This window comes from Dermochelys coriacea, chromosome 6, assembly GCF_009764565.3.
Source record: "Dermochelys coriacea isolate rDerCor1 chromosome 6, rDerCor1.pri.v4, whole genome shotgun sequence".
Lineage (NCBI taxonomy): Eukaryota > Metazoa > Chordata > Testudines > Dermochelyidae > Dermochelys > Dermochelys coriacea.
Genome location: NC_050073.1, coordinates 112,881,845 through 112,904,803, shown reverse-complemented (window position 1 = coordinate 112,904,803; position 22,959 = coordinate 112,881,845). Strand labels below are relative to the sequence as shown.

At 42.4% G+C, this 22,959-nt stretch overlaps 1 protein-coding gene across 1 annotated transcript; it reads left to right on the top strand.

The window, feature by feature from the left end:
* Positions 1-705: 705 nt before the first annotated feature.
* On the top strand, positions 706-13,616 carry LOC122460849. Its single transcript, XM_043517766.1, has 4 exons — positions 706-900; positions 7,501-7,649; positions 12,556-12,688; positions 12,721-13,616. Coding segments are annotated over exons 1-4 (684 nt in total). The 5' UTR covers positions 706-898; the 3' UTR covers positions 13,121-13,616.
* Positions 13,617-22,959: the final 9,343 nt, after the last annotated feature.

Sequence of the window (22,959 nt, the reverse complement as noted above, 5' to 3'; positions counted from 1 at the left end):
CACCATACATCGGAAACTAGAACAATTCCTTACATGGATGAGTAACGCTAGGACAGAATTTAACATATGTTGAGGTGTCCTTTAATGAGGTTTAGCAGATGGAAACAAGATGACGGACCAACACCATATGACCCACCAGCAAGTAGACTACCAGTGCCTGCAGACCACATTGTGAGACCTACTATTACAGACGATGAGCATTACAGAGAAGTAAGAGATGAAGTTTAGAGAGAGAGGCAGAGCAGACTTTCCTTTGGATTGGAGAGGTCTCTCATTTTAAATGCTTTATATCAATGCCAATTAGATAAATGACCACGCAAAAGTCAGATAGTTCACCTTCATTATAGACTGGTGGAAACTCCTCTGACTCACAGTATGATTCAGACAGTTCAGAACTGGCCTGCTCTCAAATTTTTACAAATTTACAAAGAACAGCAGAGCTCAGGTAAACAGCAGTTCCAAATGATCGCACTGATTATGTATCATTAGAGTAGTGGGCTATGCTAGGGCTCAGTACAAAGAAGTCTGGTGGAAGGGGAAGATAGTAAAGAGGGGAGATTAGGGTAATGCCATGAAAAGGATCCCATCTTTCAGTAGCTGGATCACCAGAGTAGGGCTGAGGTGAATTTGCAGAGATCAGATTTTTTTTCATATTTGACTTTCTCTTGTAATTGAGTTCCTCCTTGTTTTGTTCTGTAGGGTCCTGGTGTTTCCTTGGAGCTCCCACAGATCCAGCTGGCTGGGAGTAGGAGGGTTTTGATAACCTATATGTCACTAGTGTGAAGAATACAGTGGCAGGACTACTGCACTCATGTAATCCAGAAGGAAAGACTGCTCCGACAGTGCCAAGCTGCAAGCAGGAGGCTGATTGACAAGATGATTGCCCACTACAGCATCAATGTAAATATTAAAATGCTCCAGGAGCAAATGTTTGAATTTGAGATCAAGTGTTGAAAGGCACCAGTCACAGTGGACCAGAGGGTTTGTACATCTGGGCATCTCATAGGACGCTTCCTAGATTTAAAAAAAATCAGAACCGTAGGCTTGTCATACTCAATGAAGCCAAGTGACAGTGACAGTCTCTCTCTTTAAGAAAAGGAGTACTTGTGGCACCTTAGAGACTAACAAATTTATTAGAGCATAAGCTTTCGTGAGCTACAGCTCACTTCATCGGATGCGTTACAGACTAACATGGCTGCTACTCTGAAACCAGTCTCTCTCTTTGTCTCTCTCCATGGTGCTAGGCCCTGTACTAACACAGAACCCAAAGATGTCTCCTGCCCCAAACAGCTCACAATCCAAGTATAGAGACAACAGCCGGGGGAGACACGGACATATGGAAACAGTGAGAAAATAAATTCAGTCAGCACGATAAGTAGTAATTATCACACAGATGATGCTAAAGAAGAAATGAAATCCAGCTCCCTTTTCTATAGCTCTCTTAATTCTGTAGGGAGAGCAGGAGTAAAGAGCAGTAAAATGTCCCCATAGCAATGAGATCTGACTCTGAACACAGAGGGAGTGGCTCTGTAGAGAAAGGAGGTGCAGGTTTCCATAGTTGCTTGCATTGTGCACAGTACATATGGCAGAATAAAACTGCACTCTAAATAATATTTAGACAGAGATGAATATTGAATTTATGTTTTCATGCCTTTTTGTGTCCACATTACAGGCACTAGAATCAAGTTTATAGCCATTGCTGGCAGCCTTGGCAGAGAGGCAGAGGCCTGAATTAGCACAGAGTGTACATCACAGCAGAGATGGCCCTTCCAGCTCAGGCTGGCAGCTGAGCGAGGGGAAGCTTACGCTGCTGTTGTCCATGCCATAGTTGTTTGGTGGCGAAACAGGTTTCTATTTTCATCGCTGTGCGTCTAGCAACTTCCACAAGCATTACATTCTCTCTGGCACGTGAACCCACACAGCTAATTAAAACTGGGTTATTAATTTGGGTAAGACAAAACAAGTTTCTCAAAATAGAATTTAATTTAGACTTGAGAAGACAGTTACTTAAATATTAGCTAGCCAGCCCAGCAAATGTTTAGCCCTCTCAAAAGTTGCAGGACTGATAACTGTGAATGCCCTGGTCCTCTATCCACGCAATGAATTTCAGTGAATCTTGAACAATGAGTTGTTTGGTTTTTTTCAAGATTTTGATCATTGAAAGTTTTCAGCCAGTTCTGTAGTTGTTTTTTCCCTCCCCCCTCCACGCATGGAAAATCAAATTTTGAGAGAGAATTAACTAACAACTTAAGGAATTGCAGTCCTTAATTATTTAAGATGGCATTGCCCAAGGCTGTATTCCCTTTACTGTATGAGTCCATAGCCAAGGTGACACGGTGAGGAATTTTTCTGCAAGATGCTTCAGCACAATAGTTCAATGTACAATAACCCATTAAAAGGCCCATTATTTATGAGGGAAAGTTTGCAGTGCAGTTTCTCATGTTACTTCCATATAACTTATCTGTTTGCAGTTCCTTGGGCCTCTCGTTCTCTGTGTATAAGTAGGCTTCTTACGTACCCTGTTCACCAAAGCATGCACTCCCAACGGAAGAAGTGAGCTGAGACATGGGCGAACAGTAATTTAGACGGTGACATTCTGCAGATGTTTTATGCAATCCTGTAGTTTGTCATTCAATAACACACACTATAGCAAGTGGCAAATCCCCTGGGGATGGCAGAATGTCACTGCTTAGATTCTGACTCTATTAAAATGACTTACAAACTGGTATTCCATGCAATGCAAACACGTGTGTTTTGGGTGTGGGGCGGGAAAATGTACAGATATACTTGCTCCTTAAGGACACTCTGGAGCTCACCTGTGCTGCTTTGGACAGTGTGTCATCTTTTTCTTACATTTCTGTATAAATGATAGAAGTGAAGGGGCTATAGCTGCTACAGAAGAGAACGTGATGCATTAAGGGTCATCTAAAGAGGGAGTTGTCTACTCTGCACTACCATTTGGCTGTCAACACAATGTAGTCTCAATTACCGTGCCATCACAATCCTTGTGTAACATTTATCTATCTAAATACTTATAAAGTCCTCATCCCCGTAGTATGCAAGCACCTCTTAATTATTAATGGCTTTAATTGAAGAAGGGAAGTATTATCCTTAATTTGCAGATGGGGAAATGTTACACATGGTAAATTAAGAGACTTGCCCAACGCCTCCCAGTAAGGTTGTACCAGAGTCAAGAATGGAATCCAGTTCTCCTAAATCCTAATCCAATGCCCTGTCTATTAAACCATCCTCTGAAAACTTCTCTAAGTAATCAGGAATGTTCCTCACACATGGGTATGATTGCTGCACAGAACTCTTCGTACTCTGGCGCCTGATCCAAGCCACATGAAGTCAAGGAGAAGACTTGCCCTGATTGCAGATCAGTCCCCTTTCCACCTAATGTGAGCACAATTTACCATCTAGTTTCATAAATTATATTTTTTCCATTAGGAATGCGAGCAGTTATTAGTAACCTTTTATACTGTAGCATATGCCTGACATTTTGACAGCTTGTGTTTGTGATTTTTTTTCTTTTCTTCAAGGAAACTGGGGGTCTCTGCATACTGTCAATTCAAATCTTCACCAGCAACTTTTCTGATGCTCACCCTAGACTCATGAGCCTGATTAACTTTTAAGTTACTTTATTTTTGTTTTTATTATACTTGTCAGGCAAACTTTCACAAGTTGGCAAATCTGCGCTTTTAAGCTATAAAGGAAGGCTCAAGAAATCTCTAGATTTCTTTTCATGGACATGACACAGCCAGAGAACAAACATTTACAGACTTTTATTGTTTGTTTTTTCCTCCCCTTCTCAGAAACCAGCAGGAAGATGTTGTTTTATGAGCTGCTATTTGTACAAGTTTTGGCAGAGTATCAAAGGGTATCTTTAAACCATATTTACTTGTAGCTCACTTGAGATGGAATATAAGGTTGGGGCGACAGCTAAACCCTGGAGCCTCTTTCAGGATGTAGGGGGGAAAAGTCAATCAGAATTGAAGGGTAAGAAAGAGAATCCTGGTTATAATTATTATGAATTATAATGGTGCTTTCAAAGACTTGTGTCAGCACTTCACAGATCCACTGCTGTATTCATGGTTCTGAACTAGGTGCTGTTTCAGATGCAAAGACGCAAGATGAATGTAACATTTAAGAAGAAATTAGTTTGCAAATTGTAACTTATGAATGAAAGGAAATAATTATTTGAATATGACTTGCTCCAAGATTGTGGAACTATTCAAAACAAACTTGGTTTAAAAAAAAATGTTGGCAAGATTAAAAAAAAAACACATCATCCCAGGGCCTGCTTTATTTGTTGGTTGATACATGTCTTAGTTGTATGCGGAGACACAAACAGCACTACGCATTTTTGGCCTCTGTCCAGCAAAGGTTTTAAGAACACACTTCACTTTAAGCACATGAATAATCCCATTGGAGTAAGCATGGGAGTAGACTCTTATTCAAAGTTAAACGTGTGCTGAAAAGCTTTGCTAGTTTGAGGCCTTAACCACCCCAAGGCATATATTAATAGAGAAAGAAATGCACCTGGATTGCTTAATACTATTAGAATACTGCTCTTGCATTTGAAACAAGAAATTTTTGCACATATAACGTGCTTCCTTATGGATATTTCTAAAATGCACCCAACACCTTATAATAGCATGAAAACATTCCAGAATGTCTTCTTTCTCCATTTAATACACACCATGTGTGGCTGAAAGTGGTGGAGAGGCTATTATGGAAGACTCATAGGCTTTGAGGCCATAATGATCATCCAGCCTGATCTTTGACATAACACTTGCTATAGTACGTCCCCCAGCACCTAGCCCAACGACTTGTGGTGGAACTAGAGCACGTCTTCCGGTATCAGCTTCCCTACCAGTGACAAGTTCATACTGTACATTGTCTTTCTCCAGCTATGGCATTTAGGGTACATCCCCTACTTGTCATGCCCAGATGTTTTGGATGCTCTCTCCTCCACCTTTCTCCACGATGCATTCCTGATCCTGCAGACGCTAACGCACATACTGAACTGACCTTTTTAAAATTCAGTAATAGCCAAGACAATAAATGTTTCCAGGATTGGGGCCTTGGAGAGCAGCCCAGCCTTTGGTGAATAGCACCTCTCTAGTCTAGGGGTCTAGTTTAGGGGGCCTAAATATGGATTTAAGTGCCTAACCTTGAGGCACCCAGATCTGAAGATTCTGTCTCACTCAAGATTATAGGTGAAGCGCTGAATCCATGGCCCCTGTTTCAGCTGCTCTGTGGGGCTCATACAGTGAAGAGCTGCCAGAAAGTTGCCCAAACAAGGCAGCCAACTATTCCCCTTGATACTGGGGAAGCCTTGAGTGATACAAAGCCAGCATAGGTGACACTGTGCTACCCTACAAAACTCCAAATAGCGAGGGGCAAGAACAGGGCACGTCAGGAGCAGGTTGGGTCAAGTGCATGGCCCTCTGCCAGACTCTGGGCTAGTGTAGCAGCTGGTTGTAGCCAAAGAAAGGCTGCTCTAAGTTTTGCTGGATGTAATTCTGGTCCACGGCTGGTCCAGGACTGAGAGAGCAGAAAGGAGGCATGTTTCAAAGGGTCGCATAGCAGCTCCTGTCCCATCTGTCAGCACCACTCAGGTTTAGCCCAGTTATCATGATGACAGGAGTCCGGGTAGACCAAATTTGACTGAGTGATACTGCAACCCCACCCAGGGGGAGCAGAATCCAACTGAAATCATCCCAGAGCCTCCACCCCCAGACCATTTACTGGGTCATGAGAGGCCATAAACATTTATAAATGGGTCCTGATCCCAAAAAGTTTGAAAACCACAGTTTAGATCAGGGGTGGGCAAACTACGGCCTGTGGGTTGAAACAAGCTGTTTTAAGCTGGCCTGTGAGCTACAGCTGGAGAGCGGAGTCTGGGGCTTGCCCCACTCTGGTGCGCCAGTCAGGACACAGGGTCGGGGGCCACTCCACGTGGCTCCCGGAAGCCACGGTATTGCCCTGATCAGGCTCCTATGCACTCCAGTGGCCCCCTCTGGTGCTCCAATGGGAGCAGCAGGGGTGGTGCCTGTGGACGGGACAGCATGTAGAGCCGCCTGGCCACTCCTCTGCATAGGAGCCAGCATAGGGACATACTACTGCTTCCGGGAGGTGATTGAGGTAAACGCCGCTCGGAACCTGCACCCCTGAGCCTCTTCCCATGCCCCAACCCCCTGCCCCAGCCCTGATCCCCCTCCCGCCCTCGATCCCAGCCCAGAGCACCCTCCTGCACCCCAAACCTCTCATCCCCAGCCCCACCCCAGAGCCCGCACCCTCAGCTGGAGTCTGCACCCCTTCCCCGCACCCCAGCCCTCTGCCCCAGCCCAGAGCCCCCTCCTGCACCCTGAGCGCCTCATTTCTGGCCCCACCCTGGAGCCCAGATCCCCAACCAGAGCCCTTACTCCCTCCTGCACCCCATCCCAATTTTTTGAGCATTCATGGCCCACCATGCAATTTCTTTTCCCAAAGGTGGCCCTTGGGCCAAAAAGTTTGCCCCACTCCTGGTTTAGACAAACAGTTTGTGGCAAGTTGAGGCAACTTTCACTAGCCTGCCATACACTGTCTCTATCTGTCTGCTCCCATTTCAAAGCAGGGTAGAACAAAGAACACTAGGGAACTTTCAGTGCATGGCAGCAGGGCTCATGTGGAGAGTTAGTGCACAGCAGGTGAGTGCAAAGTAGATTTACACCCCAATTTGCAGTGCAATTTTTGTCTTGATAAGCCCTTAGAGTCGGTGCCTCCCCGCCTCAGCTGTGCCAGGATTGAGCCCAGAGTATGCAGCAGATCTGGGAGTAGAACCTAACCCCCCTTACGCCAATGCCTGTGCCTCAAGCATCTTCCCTTCTTTAGCTTGTGAAAGAAAAGATTTGGGATGTTGTTTATTTTCAGAACCAGTTTGCCTGTCACTACTCTCTTCTCCGGTCTTCCCTCCCCAGAGTAGTAGCCATGGGCATTTTCTTTGCAGTTTGGCCTTCAGTGTCACACCTCACCCAAGCAGTCAACGCTTTAACTCAAGCTGCCCAAATCCACTGCAGTTGGAGACATACAGAGCTCCAGATTCTCAGCGAGAAGCCAAGTTAGCAATGCTGAAAATATACTTGAACTGAGCTTTGTATGTAGGTCATGTAGCTGCCAAACACCTCCACCCCCATTCAACTGAAGCAGCTATTGAATTTGCTTCTCTAAGAAAAAAAAGAGACAGCAGCATGCAGAGTGACACTAATTGTTAGGCAGCGCCCAGCAAGTATAATGTACTTCTGCAAATTAGCTGGGATCCTTTTTGTGTGTGTGTGTGTGTGTGTGCTACTTTGTACTGTATTTTTGGGGAGGCATGGGAAAGCTTCTAGAGGTGAATGCATAATTTAGGAAAATCTTCAACTGTAGCTCTTGCAGAAGAATTTTTTTCAGCAGGATGGTATCTGCAGTTAGGCACTGAGGGGGAAAATAGTAAGGATTTCTTATATTAGTTAGGCTACCCTGTCCCCTGAAAAGAAAAACAGCATGTATTTCATATCCCACCAGCCACTCATTCCTGAAGACTCTGCTCAGCAATGATGAGAAGGAAGATGGTGATGATGCTGAACCATACAAATGCTCTGTCTTGCAAACCATCATAGAAGGTAGGAAAACGCAACAGGGAGATTTGCTATACAGTGTGTCCTCAAATGCACAGACTGTCTCTCAGAATCACCAGTTACCTTGACAAGAAGAGGCCAACAAGCTGAAAAACCATGGGTTCTTGTTGGGATTGGTCTGATATGGCAAGCCCACTGAGGCTGTTCACAAGACAATGTGAAAGCGCTACATTAACTGACATGAGCCATCTAACACATGGACAGAGGGTTTCTGTTGAACTGCATCGCTCACTCATACACTAGCTTCTGGCCAGAGGAAAGATGATTAAATGATAAAAGACCTGTTCTCTATTTCCAGCTTTGGCTTACAGTGGAGGCAAAGCTTTTAAGACCTGATATTGCTCTTCTTTCTTAAGATGAATCATACTTTATTCTGCAAACAGTCTTGTTAATAGTAAGAAATCAACATGACTGTTTAACTATGTAGTTCCTAAGTAGTTCCTCAGTTTCTCCATTTGTTTACAAAAAAATAGAAAAAAATAGTGTGTTTGTGGGGGGATAATAATACTTAACTATCACAAAGGAGTTTTGCAATTCTAATACTTATTGCTTCTGAAGTGCATTTGTAACACCAACAGACCCCAGTAGTCGGATGGGACTGAACCAGGGACCTCTGAAGTTAAATGCATGAGCCTCTACTGCATGAGCTAAAAGCCACATGACTCTTAGCTAAAACTGTAGCAGACTCATTAATCACTAAGTGGTCTCAGTGCCTCTAGAGAAGACAGAACACCACACCCAGGAGGTGTGTGGGTTACACCTTGAGATCATTGGCAGGAAGATGCTATATAAGTACAAAGTATTGCTATTATTAAGCATGCATGCATGACATGGACAGCTGAACACAGTTTTTACTCCTCTTGTTTCCACCAACGTGTGCATCCAGTGCTTTAAAAAAAACTTGTTTGTAAGTTATGGTGAGTCTTGAAGGTATCATACAGAAAAAAGCTGCTTGCTCATGGCTTACAGCGGAGTTAGATAAACTGACCTACCATTGCTCAGTTGCAATGCTCCCCCCAGGGGCATCCAGGGTTGTGAGGCACCTCATCACCACCTGCCCTTAGCATGAACTAGTTTTGTCTGTGCCTGCTGAGGATCTGCTCCCTGAAACTAACAGCCTCTGGCAGCATAAGCACTACCTGCCAGGCATCCGCAGACCTTGCTCTCTCTGTACAGGTAGTGATAAGCACACACCAACCCCTGAGTACTCTGAGAGTTCCCTGCAGTGTCCAGCCCCTAGTCCAATGAACACCCACAGAATTACCAGACCTGCTGTTCACAAAGGAACAGCACTAACCAGCTTGTAAGAGTCCACGCAAGACCAGCACTTTGCTCATCACCACAGCACTTAGATACATTGATAGTGAAAACAAGAATATGTTTATTATCCAAGAACAGAGATTCAAGTAACAGTGAGTAAGAATGTTTACATGTAAAATATAAATATAACATGCTTCCTAGTGCCTAAGCTACGCTAACAAGTTACTCTTGTCAAAAGAAGCTTATCTCACCCCAAATTCTCACAAGCATTTTCAACCAAGTCTGGTTGAGACCCCTATTTCATTAATTAAAAGCACTGTCCTTTTACAGCTTCAGTGAAGGGTGTCTGCATATCCTCTCTGTCCCCCCCAAATATACTCAAGCAAATTTTTGATATGCACTTCAAGATAATATTTTCTTCCCCCATTGTGCTTCTCTTCCTCCTAGTTTCTTTCAGAAGTTTTTTCTTACAATCCTTCATTAGCATTCAGTTCAGACTGGTGGTGGGGAACAAGACAATACTCAATTTACATGTAAACAGATGGCGAAACATTTCTTGTCTGACAGAACACCTGTTTTTCACCTTTGCTGCTGACTAATACCTTGCTACAGCCTTTATGAGCATATTTTCAGTATATATACAAAACTCCTTACATATTATCTGTACATACATTTCACAATGATATTGATGACCAGTGTGACACTGGCTTTTATTTGAGACCTCACATGACATTCTTTGGTGAGCCAGAATGTACCTATCAGATACAGGAGATTCCTGTACTGCCCCCCCACCTCCGACTTCCCTATTGCCAGTTGGCATGAGGAGGTTCTTGGGTCACATCAGTACTGAAGATGGGTTTGGTTGCATTAGGTTGTTTTACTTAGGCCTGCTGTGATCCTGCACTGACTCCTTTTTTCCATTCAAAGGAATTTTGAGACTACTAGTAATAAGTTGCAAACTGCAATTTACGTTCATGGAGTGAAATCCTGGCCCCCAATTAAGTCAATCGGAGTTTTGACATTGATTTAACTGGGGACAGGATTTCACCTTTGTGCCGCAGTCCTCCAAAGACTAAAGGCTTGTCTACATGAATAACTAGTTAATGGTAAGCTGGGGTGTGAATATACCCCACCCTAGCCTATCTCCAACTAACTGTCCATGTGGACTGTTGCTGATGTATATTAACAGTTTGTGAATGCACTCTGATTAGTCCCATTTCAAAGAGGACTAGATCAAAGCATGTTAAGGAACAGTTAATGCATGTCAGCAGGGTCTAGGTAAAGTGAGGGATAAATTCACATCCCAGCTTGCCATGAACTAAAAATTCATGTAGACAATCCCTTATACACACTTGCTTAACTTAACGCACTTGATGTCAATGGGACTATTCACATGCTTCAGGTTAAGCACATGCACAAATCTTTTCAAGATTTGGCCCATGCAGTGCAAGGACTGGAAATAGAAGAGAATTGACATAGCTAAAGTATTAGAGAAAATACCCAATGGTAGTTTGTTGGCCCTCTCTGAAATACTCTAAGGGCTGGCTATGGAGCTCTGCACCATTGGCTATATTTGAAGGACCAGATGGCCTGCTCCCTTTTTATTGCCAGCACCTTTGTAACACCAGCTGGTTGGTTTGTTGATTTAGACTGCATTCCTCCCTTATGCTTTAATATACATCCTGATTCTGAACGCACCATTCTTTTTGGTTTTAACCATGCTCTGATTTCCAGACAACTTTCTCTTTCATTTGTGCCCTTTCTGTCAAGAAGTGGAAAATGGAGGAAGAAACCAAAACAGTGGCAGCAACAAACGCTAGAATCTCTTAAGTTAGATACAGGACTAGGAAGAAGACAAGTAACCCTGTTAGGGCTGACTCTGCACCAAACACTTTGATTACAAAAAGAATGTAGCTTTACAATGTATTTGCAATGGAAATTTCCTTCATTTCCCTGCAGGATCTCGCAAAGTCTACAAGTCTTTCTCTAAAGGATGTCAGACTGGGTAATGGGCATCACTTTAAGTGTTATGCAAAGAACAGGAAGCAAAATTTAGACATCTAAGAAGAGTGGGCACAAAGCTCTAGTGATGTCTTGGCATTATCCACAAATTTAAGGACACAGTCTGTTTGTAGTGTAGTGGGGAGGGCTAAGAGAGTCTTGTAAAAAACCTAAGATATAATTCTTGGTTTAGATACCTGGGAATGCTGGGATCCAGAAAAGTTTGAAAGGGAGGCTGGGGCAGACCTAATGAGTAGCATTCCAGAATTCTTAGCAACTATGTCATCCACTAACTTAATCCTCCAGTTTTAGTGGTAACAGTGTTTCATGCTCCTGATTCATTTCCGGAAGGAATGGCAGTAATAACACTTCTGTCAGATGTGGACTACTATCGACAAGGGGACAAAAGAAAATGTCCTTCATGGGCAAGCATGTGCCATGATTTGGCCTGCATAATTCAAATCAGGCATAGGAAATTGGAATCATTAAAGCATGACTTTGTGGCTACTGAGGCCGCTATGTTTTTTCTGGCTAAGCTGTGGTCATTACTGATGGACAACACATTATGTTCCAAGACTTTGAAGAGCTAAGAATCTCTAAGATGAAAAAAACAGCAGCTGTTCATAAGGAAGAGGATCCCTTTACATGCAAGCTGGAGGAAAAAACCTCTCCAAAACGTTTATTTCCCCCAGTTATAAATGTGAAGTCACTGTAGCTTCTTCATGCTTCCAGCTTTAATTGACTTTTAAAATATATATAGCAGATTTTCATAGTGATTCTTCCCTTTCAAAATATTTTCCTCAGAGCTTTTCCCAGTTATGCTTTGAGTGCATGGATTTATTGCCACATGGCACTTCTGGAGTATGAGCCTGATCCAACACTCATTAAGTCACTGGAAGTCTTTGTGATGCCCGTGGATTTTGGATCAGACTGTATTGTAGCTTCTTGATTTCTTCCAAATCAAGCAGTCTATGATTATATTTTTCTTTTGCCATGATTCTAATTTATTTCTTCACATACCACATTCCCTCCTAGATTGTTTTTATTAACTTAAATTTTAGGGGACCAATATTTTTTGTTCTCCTGCTTAAGGACACATTTAACGTTAAGCACGAGTTGTCCCTTTGGCTGCTGCCCAAATTATATATGTGCTTAAAGTTGAGCACATGCTTAAGGAATTTGCTATATTATAAAAATTTAGGACCTGACCTAGCATTCTCTGTTCACCCATTAATCTTATAGAAGTCACAATTCTGAGTGCACATGGAGTCCAAACCAGTCCCAGGTTTAATTTTACGAATGCTCCTTTTGTCTTCAAGGGGGGAATTACTTATCAATTGATGCCTTGATTCTTACTCTGATGGATAGCTATTGTGGTTGCCATTAGCAAGTCATTATTTCATACAGTGTGTATGGTAACACCCATTGTTTCATGTTGTCTATGTATATAAATCTCCCCACTTTATTTTCCACTGAATGCATCCGATGAAGTGAGCTGTAGCGCACGAAAGCTTATGCTCACATAAATTTGTTAGTCTCTAAGGTGCCACAAGTACTCCTTTTCTTTTTATTATTTCTTAAGTTACTCCACAGAAATAACTGAGATGCCCCAGTTTTCTCTTTGTCATAGAACAGAAAATAACAGCAGTAAGTGTTGAAGATGTCAAGCATGCCCAGATGAAGACCACAGAACATCCAAAGAAGCTGGACAGTCTTCACTGGGGACTCAGCATTAAGAGTGGACGAAACTATTCTGCAGGACACAAAATGACAGGAGGTCTGTGCACTGTCTTCCTGAAGTGAAGGCAATGTATGTCATTGATAGACAGAATGGGATTCTGCCAACTCCAGGGATGGATCTATTGGTTATGATACACATTAGTACAAATGACACTGCTTCAGAAGGAACTGTGCAGATCATTGAAGGCTTCAAGGATCTTAGAAAGGAGCTGAAGAAGAGGAAATTTTGGTTGATTTTTTCTGAGATCTTTCCTGCCCCAAGAATGAGAGAAGATATACAGCAGAAGGTACGGGAGATAAACGTTTGGCTAGGCAAGTGGTGTAAAGCAGAGTTTATTGGAATACTGACCATCTTCTACGGGAAGAGGGGGTCTCGTACCACGTCCATCTCTGTTGAAGAGAGGCCAGTCTTCTGTGTAACATCAAACCATGTAGCCAGGAGAGCTTTAAACTAGCTTCTAAAGGGGAAGGTGCTAATGGTAATTGTATGGGCTACTGTGTATGTTTAAACATGTACCTTGAACTCAAAGTAGCATGAATGTAAAAGAATCAAGGGAAGTAAAGAGAACACAATCTTCAGTGGCCTACATGCTAATGCTGGAAGCCAGGAATTACAATTGCTCATTTATGAAAAGGAATTTGATGTGAAGCCTGGTGGGAGTCACATGACTGGAATGTTAAAATCATTGGATACATTCTATTAAGGAACAAGAGAGTGGACAGAAGGAGAGGTGGGGGGAGGAATCTATATTAAAAATACCATTACTTGCTGTAGAGTTATTGATAGTTCAGAAGGACAGGAATATTGATGGATCAATGTACTATCTGATAACCTGCAATCTCGGGTCTGCTATAAACTACCAAATCAGAAAAGGAAACAGCACAATCAGCTTCTTAAACAGCTATCTATAATGTGTAGAAAGAAGAATTGCATTATGGAGGATTTCAATCTAGGGGATGTATGGTGGACTGTCCATGCTGCCACTATCCGAAAATTTTTGAAGATGCTAAAATTTATAGATAATTTTCTAATACAAAAAGTATTGCAACCAACTTATGGTAATTCTACATTTAGCCTTCATTCTGATGGATAAAGATTAATTGGTCACTGAACTAAAAACTGATGGTTGTCTAGATGCAAGGGATCATGACAGAATATCGTTTGTTATGTGCAAACCCAACATAGTCCTACTATATATACACATACACACTAGGCTCTTTAAAAAGGTGTTTCCTGAAGCTGAAAACAATCATGAGAAAATCTGAGTGAGGGGGAAAAAATTAAACACAAGAATGTAAATGATAAGAATGATAATTGGTTGCTTAAGAATATTTCATTAGAGGCCAAAAAAATCTGAAATCATGAAGTAGTTGGGTAAACAACTATCCTTATTAAAAGGGGAGGTGGTAGCAGAAATTAAAAATAACAATATATACACAGAAAATGGAAATCTGGGGAAGCTAATAGCAATGAGTACAAGTCAGCATTTAGGAAATGCAGGAGAAAATTGATAAAGGAAGCTAAAGCTATCAGTGAAAAATTGATGGTCTGCAGGGTAAAGACAAAAGAAGGAAATCTTTGAATATATCAGGGAAAAATGAAATCCTGGCAATGTCCAATACTAGATAAGGATGGTATAGCTATCACTCATGATGTAGAAATACTCAGTAAATATTTCTGTTTTGTATATGTAAAGAAGCAGGATGATGTATTCATATCTTACAATGATAAAGAAAATGTTTTATACCAGCAGTGACTAGTGAGGATGTTAAACAGCAACTATTAGCATTAAATATTCTTAAATCAGCAGGACCAGAAAACTTGCACCCAAGAATATTAAAAGAATTGGCTAAGGAGCTCCCTGAACCATCAATGTTGACTTTTAACAGCTCTTGGAATACTGGGGAAGTTCCACAGGATTGGGTAAAAGTTAATGTTATGCTAATATTTAAAAAGGGTAAACAAGATGATCCAGATCACTACAAGCCTGTTAGGCTATCATGGATCTGGAGTAAAATCATGAAGAGGCTCATGTGGCTTCCAACCAGTAACAAATGAAAGAGATGGTAGCATAATAAATGCCAGTCAACATGGTTTTATGGAAAATCGGTCTTGTCAAACAAACTTGTTGTTGTTTTTAATGAGATCACAAGTTTAATAAAAGTAACTGCACTGACACAATTTACTTAGACTTCTGTAAGACATTTGACTTAGTCCTGTGTGATGGTCTCATAAAAAAAATTGCACTATACAAAGTCAAAGTAATTCAGATTACATGAATTAAAAACTGGTTAACTGAGCAATCTCACCAAGTAATTATAGATGGGGAATTGTCATCTAGTGGGGTGTTTCTAGTGAGATTCCATAGGTCTTTTCCTTAGCTCAGTGTATTCACTATCTTTATTAAAGATCTGAAGGAAAATATAACATAATTACTCATCATATTTGTGTTGAAAAAAATTGGTAGAATGATAAATAATGATGAAGACAGGTCAGTTCTACAAACCAATCTGCACTGCTCAGTAAGGGGGGCTCATTTGAACAATGTGATTTTTAATTAAGCCAAATACAAGGTCATGAAATTAGGAACAATGAATATAGGCCATATTTACAAGATGAGGGACTGTATCATGGAATGCAGTGACCCTCAAAAGGATTTAGGGGAAACTGTAGCTAACTAAATGAACATGACCTGCCACTGCAAGATTGAAACTAGGTTGAACACAATCCTTGGCTATATAAGCAGGGGACTATCAAGAATGAAGAAAGTGGTACTACCTCTGTTTAGCGCAGTAGTGAAACCATTACTGGGATATTGTGTCCATATCTGGTGTCCGTACTTCAAAAATCATGTTGGCAAGAGTTCAGAAAAGAGCTACAAGAATGATTAGAGATTTGGGAAACATGGCTTATTGTGAGAGACTTAAGAAGCTGACTCTATTTAGTTTACCCAAGAGCAGATAAAGTGGTCACTTGATCATGGTCTACAAGTACCTATATGGGGAAGAGATTTCTGATCGCAGATGTCACTTTAGGCTATCAGTAAAAAGCACAATGAAATCCTGTGATTGGAAGCTGAAATTAGACAAATTCAGACTCGGAATAAGGTCTTACTTAGGGTTCTCTATCACTTTACATACTTAAATCTAGACTGGATCCCTTCCTAAAAGTTATGCTTTTGATCAGACAGAAGTTATGGGCCTAATATAGAGTCAACTGGGCAAGGTTCTTCGGCTTGTGTGCAGGAGGTCAGACTAGATCATCAGAGAGTCTCTTCTGGCCTTAAAATCTATGAAACTGTGCACTGGTTGTTAAAACAAATAGTGTTAACTGTACCTGCAGTAACATGGGGTATTCCTTTCATTCATAACTTTCAGACTAAATTACATGTTGGAGTATAGATCATAGTGCAAAATGCAACATCATCCATTTTTCTAAGGGACCAAGAGAAGTTTTTTCCATATTCACAGTTTAAAGAGCTATTGGCTTTGAGAGCTTCACGTCAAAGTATTATAAACATTAAATAAAATATTAATAATAATAATACTCCAGTTGCACCTAAAGGCTACAACCGTGCTGGACCCCGCAGTGTCAGGCCCAGTTCAAACATATGAAATGACAGTCCCTGCCTCAAAGAGCTTCCAATCTGTAGCCTTTTGATTTTGTGAACATTGATGCTGGAGGATGGGCAATACTAAAATTTTGCCCACAGAAGCCTCTGATACTGTAAGTGAGTAGAGGATTTTTAGTGATGTTCTACGGTGTCATTCCCCCCCCACACCACGCTTACACCCATGAACAAGACTCTCTTAGCCCACCCCGCTATACCCATGCAGTTTTTGTAACCGAAAATCATCTAGTGATTGCTGCAAACAGACTTTGTCCCTAGATTTGTGGACAATGCCAAGACATCACTTGAGCTTTGTGCCCACTCTTCTTAGATGTCTAAATTCTGCTTCCCGTTCTTTGCATAATGCTTAAAGTGACACCCATCAGCCACTCTGATACCCTTCAGAGGAAGACTTGCAGACTTTGCGAGATCCTGCAAGGAAATGAAGGAAATTTCCATTGCAAATACATTGTTTTCTGCCCATGAGTCTCAGATGCTAATGTGCACATGAGAGATAGCAAAAAGCAGGGATGATATAGCATGAAAGCCTAACTCAGCATTTAGCTTTCACGGGGATTTTTTTAAGAAAATTTGATACAGTTCCTGGACCCCTCAGCCCTACTGCACATTTGGACTATGCAGAGAAATGCTTCCTCTGACTAAACTTTGCTCACGCTGTGGTACAAGTGCTGGATATAATGTCTCATCATTAGCCTTGGCACTTTCCTCTGGATTTAAAGATGCTAAAATATCTACTGTAAATCTGGTGACTCCTATGCCCTTAACGTTTCCTAAATGGGGATTCTTCCTGATGAAGTATCTTGTTTCTGTGTCTCAATCTTAACAGGTGTTTCCAGCCCCTTCCCTCTTACACTCTCTAGTTGTGGAGATCCTGCACTCTTCCATTGCCTTGACTAGACAGACTGTAATAAATAATGGGCTGTGATGTTCTGTTCTTTGTCACGTTCCAATGGATCCTACTTTGGAAAGGATTGTGGGCTTGATCCAAAGCCTACTGAAGTCCACTGACAGTCTTTCCCTAGACTGCAGCAGGGTTTGGAATCAGCCCAAAGATATCTGCCACAGACACATTTCACTTCTATGTCCCTGGTTCCCTTCATGAAGTCCCTGACAACGGTAATCTGCTCAGACACTGTCTCAGGTGCATTGTATCCCCTCAGAGGCTTCTGTGAAACCTATTGTGGGCTCCGTCATGTGTTCCATTGTGGTTGGAAAAACTCCTCTGTCAAACTGTTTTATTAACAGTGAATTAACAGGAGGCCTGTGCACACATGTGGCACTGGATAAATCAGAATGTTCCAGAACAGTTGGGCACCACTTTCTCCTTGGCTGTATTCTCTTTCCATTTGTGACTCCTCTTTTTCTCTCTTTCACTTTCTTCTCATCTTTCTCCTTTTCTTTTCCATTTTCCCTTTCTGTTTGTTTTTCTTCTCTATTAAGTCTTCTTTTATGTACAACTGACCAGAAATTTTTCAAGAAAATATTTTTTGTTGGAACATGCTGATTTGTCAAAATGAAAACTTTTGGCAGGAATGTATCAGTTTTGACTAAACTTTTATTGGAGAAGGTTCTCAGGTCCAGGATGGGGAGGGGAAGGGGGGGGGCGAGATTGAGAGAGAGAATTACCTTCCCCTAAAACAGCCAATAGACCTGTGGTTAGGGTATTCACTCGTGAAGTGAGAGACCCACCCCCACACCCCCCAGTTCAAGATTTTTCTCTGAGTCATACAGAGAAGGAAGTTTAACATGGGCTTACTCACTTCCTAGGTGGGATCCCCTAACCACTGGGCTATTGCTTTCTCTAAAGTTCATTTCTGTTTCTTTTTCTTTCTGATTTTTCATGAAAGCTTTTTTTGAAAGGTCTCAGTTTCATCCCAATGCAGAATGGGATTTATTTTTTAATCTCAAATTTTCACAGCATGGGAAAACCTGTTTCCTGCCCAGGCCAGCTTTGGTGGCCCTGATATCATCTGAGCCCCTCACAATCGTTCATGCATAAGGCCTGGATACACAATAGGAGTTGGGCTCCCAAGTCCCTCTCTTAGGCACCTAAATCCCAATTTTGGGACACTCCAGTGCGCAAAACTCCCACTGAATAGGTGCTTTAACTCAATGCCTATGTTTTTGCAGTGAAAGGTCCCCGGGCGTCTCTGAGCATGCCTACTGCTGCCTCCCTCTGGGTGCCTGGGCACCCATCTCCTGCCTAATTCGCAAGCTGGGGGAAGACAGGCATTTTGCTGCTTAAGTCACGTCTGAGGCCTGATCCAGTAAGCAGCCTCTGAGCTAACCTACCAGACTGTGCCCCTCACATGAGTTCACACAAACAGTGGGGGAGGGGAAAAGGATGACCCACCTACTTTTAGCCCTGGGGTTAGGGTGCTCACCCGGGAGGTAGGAGATTCTGGTTCAAGTCCCTCCTTTGCTTGAGGGGAAAAAGGGATTTGAACAGGGGTTTCCTACCTGTCAAGTGAGTGCTCTGACCAGGCTCTAGAATTATTCTCATGCTCAAGATCTCGCACATGAGCACTTACCTCAGAGGCGGCAGACCCCAATTCAGATCCCTTCTCCCCTTCAGATAGAGGGTGTCTCCCACCTCCCTAAATAATGGTGCAGGTGCCTAACTCCAAGAGCAGGTTGAAACTCACTAGCAGGTCTAGGTGCCTCCCTGCAGCCTGGATTTAGGTGCCTATCTCTGGGATACAAGTTCAATTCTGAGACACCCAGCATCACAACACCTAACACCTAACTCCTTTTGTGCACCCAGGCCTAACTCCTTTGAGGTAGGGAAATGCTGTTATGTCCATTCTAGAGATAGGGAACTGAGGCACCAAAAGATTAAATGACTTGACCAAGGTCATTCTGGAAGTCTGTGGTAAAGCAGGGCTATGAGTTCATGTCTCCTTACTCCTAGATTAGGACCCTGACCACTGAACCAGCCTTTCCGTCCTTAGTTACCACTTCTCTTCCATACCCCTCCCGCTCCCCCTTATTCCTTTCTTCATCTACTGACTGCCCTGCTGGTGATCACATGTAATAACAACCCACAACAACAAGCTGTTTCTCAGATATTCAAAATACCATGAGAACATCTACTGTCATGGCATTTTCAGCAAGACAAAGTTCTCCTTCACTAAGGAAAATAAATCTGTACAAGAATGGGCTGGATCCTAAGTACCAGACAGTGATGTCTGGTTCTGATTCATTTGTGCCCTTGCTAAGTGAGGAGTGGTGTTATGGGAACACTGTGACGACGGGATATACTATCTGTTGTGGTACTGGGAGGACAGCAGCCCCTCGCAAGGACAAGAGAGAATCTCTTCTATCTGTGCTGCTTGGCAGAAGTTCAGACAAGAAAGTGTTAAGCATCTGGGGGTCAAGATGGCGGGAACCTTTCAGGCAGGTAAGTTCAGCTGCCTTATAAACTCCACAAGGAAAGTGGGATCGGAGGAGACAACTCTGTGTTCACAAGGAATAGGTTGTGATTCAAAGCACACAGATGTCCCTGAATTCAGAGGACTGTTTCTGTTACTTTGAACTGCTGTCTACATCCTGGAGAGGAAAAAATTAGGTAAGATTTGCAACTTGAAAGGGGGAGGGGGTGTGTGGAGAGCCTGTGCCCATCGTCCTGCTGTAAATGAGTGCTTTTCGAGCAATCCTGCTCATAATCTTCTATGCTGCAGGCAGTGAAGCTAATGAATGAGGTAAAAAATGAACTATGAAGAGCAAGCTGCATGTTAAAGTTCTTCACATGAGACTAACAATAACAAAAATGATCAAAAAGAAAAGGAGTACCTGTGGCACCTTAGAGACTAACAAATTTATTTGAGCATAAGCTTTCTTGAGTTTATGCTCAAATAAATTTGTTAGTCTCTATGGTGCCACAGGTACTCCTTTTCTTTTTGCGGATACAGACTAACATGGCTGCTACTCTGAAAAATGATCAAGGAATTACCAGAAACCCAGCAAAAAGTCTCCCCAATCATCAATTTGTGTGACCTGATGCACAATCAAATACATCGATATTCAAAAGCGGGAGAGAATGCCTTTTACATTCACAACAAATGACACTTAGCAACCCTTTTGCTGATGCTCTCAAAGGAGTGTAAGTTGAGATAAAAGATGAATTCCTTGGGACTTAAACAGTAACTGTTACTGTAACTAGAGTGGAGTCAGGTGCCGATAACAAAGGAGAAGGAAGAAATGCCTACAACATGAAGAGAGTTACAGTTTTCCCTTTGATCTTCCCTAGTATCATCCAGTATAATCTTGTATGTCTATGTACTTATATGGTCTGCATCACTGTAATACCTGAGTGCCACATAAGCATTGCACATTTATCATCACAACAGTCCTTTGAAGGTAGAGAAGATGTGAGGGCTGAGGCACATGGAGCTTAAATGATGTGCTCAGAGTCACACAATTTTTGCCCAGCTAACACAGGGCATGTGGCAATGCCAACCCCAGATCCCCCGAGTGCCTTACCCACAGGCCCATTCTTTCTCTCAAATTACAAGTGCAGTGTCATATATCGTAAGACAAATGAGACCGCTATGACTGAAAAGGAGTGTGCAGTATTCTAACTATATAAGGTGCAAACTGGCCATTATTACTGCTTGAATTGTGTGCTAAATAGCTATTGTTCTGTTCCCTATGCTCCTGGCTAATACAGAACCATAATACTCTGTTTCTTCTAACTCTTTGATTACAGAGAAAGCAGCTTTCTTAGCTATTTGAAGATTCAAGCTTAAGAGTTAAGTGTGACCTGAAAAAAGTAGACAGCCACTTTGTTCACATCTTCTGGCCCAAGGACCTGTGGATTAATAGTACAATAGAAAAAGTTTCATATAGCAAATCCACAGTCCAGAGTAACAGGAATTAAATATAATTCTGCATACATGTTGAAACCTGTACAGTTTACAAAAGAAATTCTGTATCATCCTAATTCTTGTAGCTCTGTTTATTTCCTATCGGAAAGGGAGTGCCAAGTTGGCACACTGTATCATGTACCAGAAAAGAGTGTGACTGTAAGCACAAATCATGATTTGCATACTTATTAAACCAGACTGCCAGTGAACATTCTGGCTCTTTTGTAAGCTCTGAAACAGTGAAAATGTGTTAATGGTGGCATATCAAATTTGGATTTTAGCCAATCTGTCAATATTTAAATAGCTTGAATGTAATATATTGGGTAAACAACTTGTTAAAAAGCAGGATCTGACGCATGGTTCTAACTGCTTGAGAAATGTCTAACACATCAGGTAACTGCATATAAACACACAGGCAAGGGGGATGAGTTACTGACCTTCAGATATAGCAGCCTTCTTACCAGTTTGTTGCCTCTTTCCTGCTTTGAGAAATGGCTCACTTGGGAATCAAGGGTGGATGGAGCATCTTTCAGAAAACATTGCACAGATCAGACTCGGCAGATGTGCACACTGTACAGAAGTGTGGATGGATGGATGATTAGTTAATATGATAAAGACACACTTAATGACATATACCTGTTAGAAGGCCAAGCAACCTATCTCTTAGCAAATACAGCTGTAGCCTCTTCCTGTAGCAGCAGACCACATGGCATGTCAAAAAGCTAATGATAGTATCCTTCCACCTTTGTGGAGTCCATGTCTGCAAAAGGAACAGTTAATTGCCTTTCAAGCCTCCGGCTCCCGTGAGGCCACGACTGTCCAAATCAAGACCAGGCTACCAGTTACTCACACCCTTTACCTTCACCCCAAGGTGACAGCAGAGTCTCAGCTTCCAAATGTTATAATGTTCTCCATTAACCACCCTAAATCTATTTCCCACATATATGGGCCTGATCCTGCACCTAGTCTGCCAGAGAGGTGAAAAATATTTTTTCTGCCTCCCCGCAGCAGCCGAGCAAAAAAACAAACAAAAACACAGCTGGCCACTCAGAATGAAGCGCAAAAAAGCTAAGTGGTGGAGTAGTATGGTGCATCCTGGAAGTTGATGCCCAAGGCAACCACCTTCATCGGCCACTCCTAGAACTCAGCACCCTGCACCCAGGGAATTCAGTGAACAAAACACTGATTGTTTTCTGTGGGAGCTAGTCAGGCCCCAAATTAATATCACCTCACCAGGCTTCTCTTCCACAGAGCCAAGTGCTTCTCTACAAATTGTCCTGGTACCCCACGCAAGGGTCACCAGTCTGTTGTGAGTGAACCCAACTGCTGGGGCCCATGTGCTTCCAAGCCTGGGTCTAGGTAGACTCTAGTCACTGTTTCCAGCTCTAGGGCATGTTCCCAGGCTCAGAACTCTTGTCCGATACCCTTCCTTAGGATGTAGAACTCCACAATCCAGCCACTGCCCTAGTCCCCAAAACCAGTGTGTCAGCCTCCTGAGGCCTTCTTTCCCTCACAAACAAGGGGTGTGATTCCCTTTCTCATGTACACATATTCGTGCTAGTTCCCGTTGAGTATGCATAGCAGTGTAGCTGTGGTAGCACAGGAAGTGGCAGCAGAGGCACTGCTGAGCTATGCCAAGAACATACCTGCCAGTTTGAGGCAGGTTTGTACTTGGCATGGCTCAGCCATGCCCTTGCTGCCTCTACTCATACTACCGAGGCTCCAACTGAAGGACTCACCCTCAACTAAAAGTACTCGCTAGGCAGGGGACATGGGTTCCAAAGTCTGGTGAGTGGA

Coding starts and splice junctions, on each gene's coding strand:
- LOC122460849 (XM_043517766.1), top strand. Junction 7,650..12,555: donor CTTGCAAACCATCATAGAAG/GTAGGAAAACGC, acceptor TCTTTGTCATAG/AACAGAAAATAACAGCAGTA. Junction 12,689..12,720: donor CGAAACTATTCTGCAGGACA/CAAAATGACAGG, acceptor GCACTGTCTTCC/TGAAGTGAAGGCAATGTATG.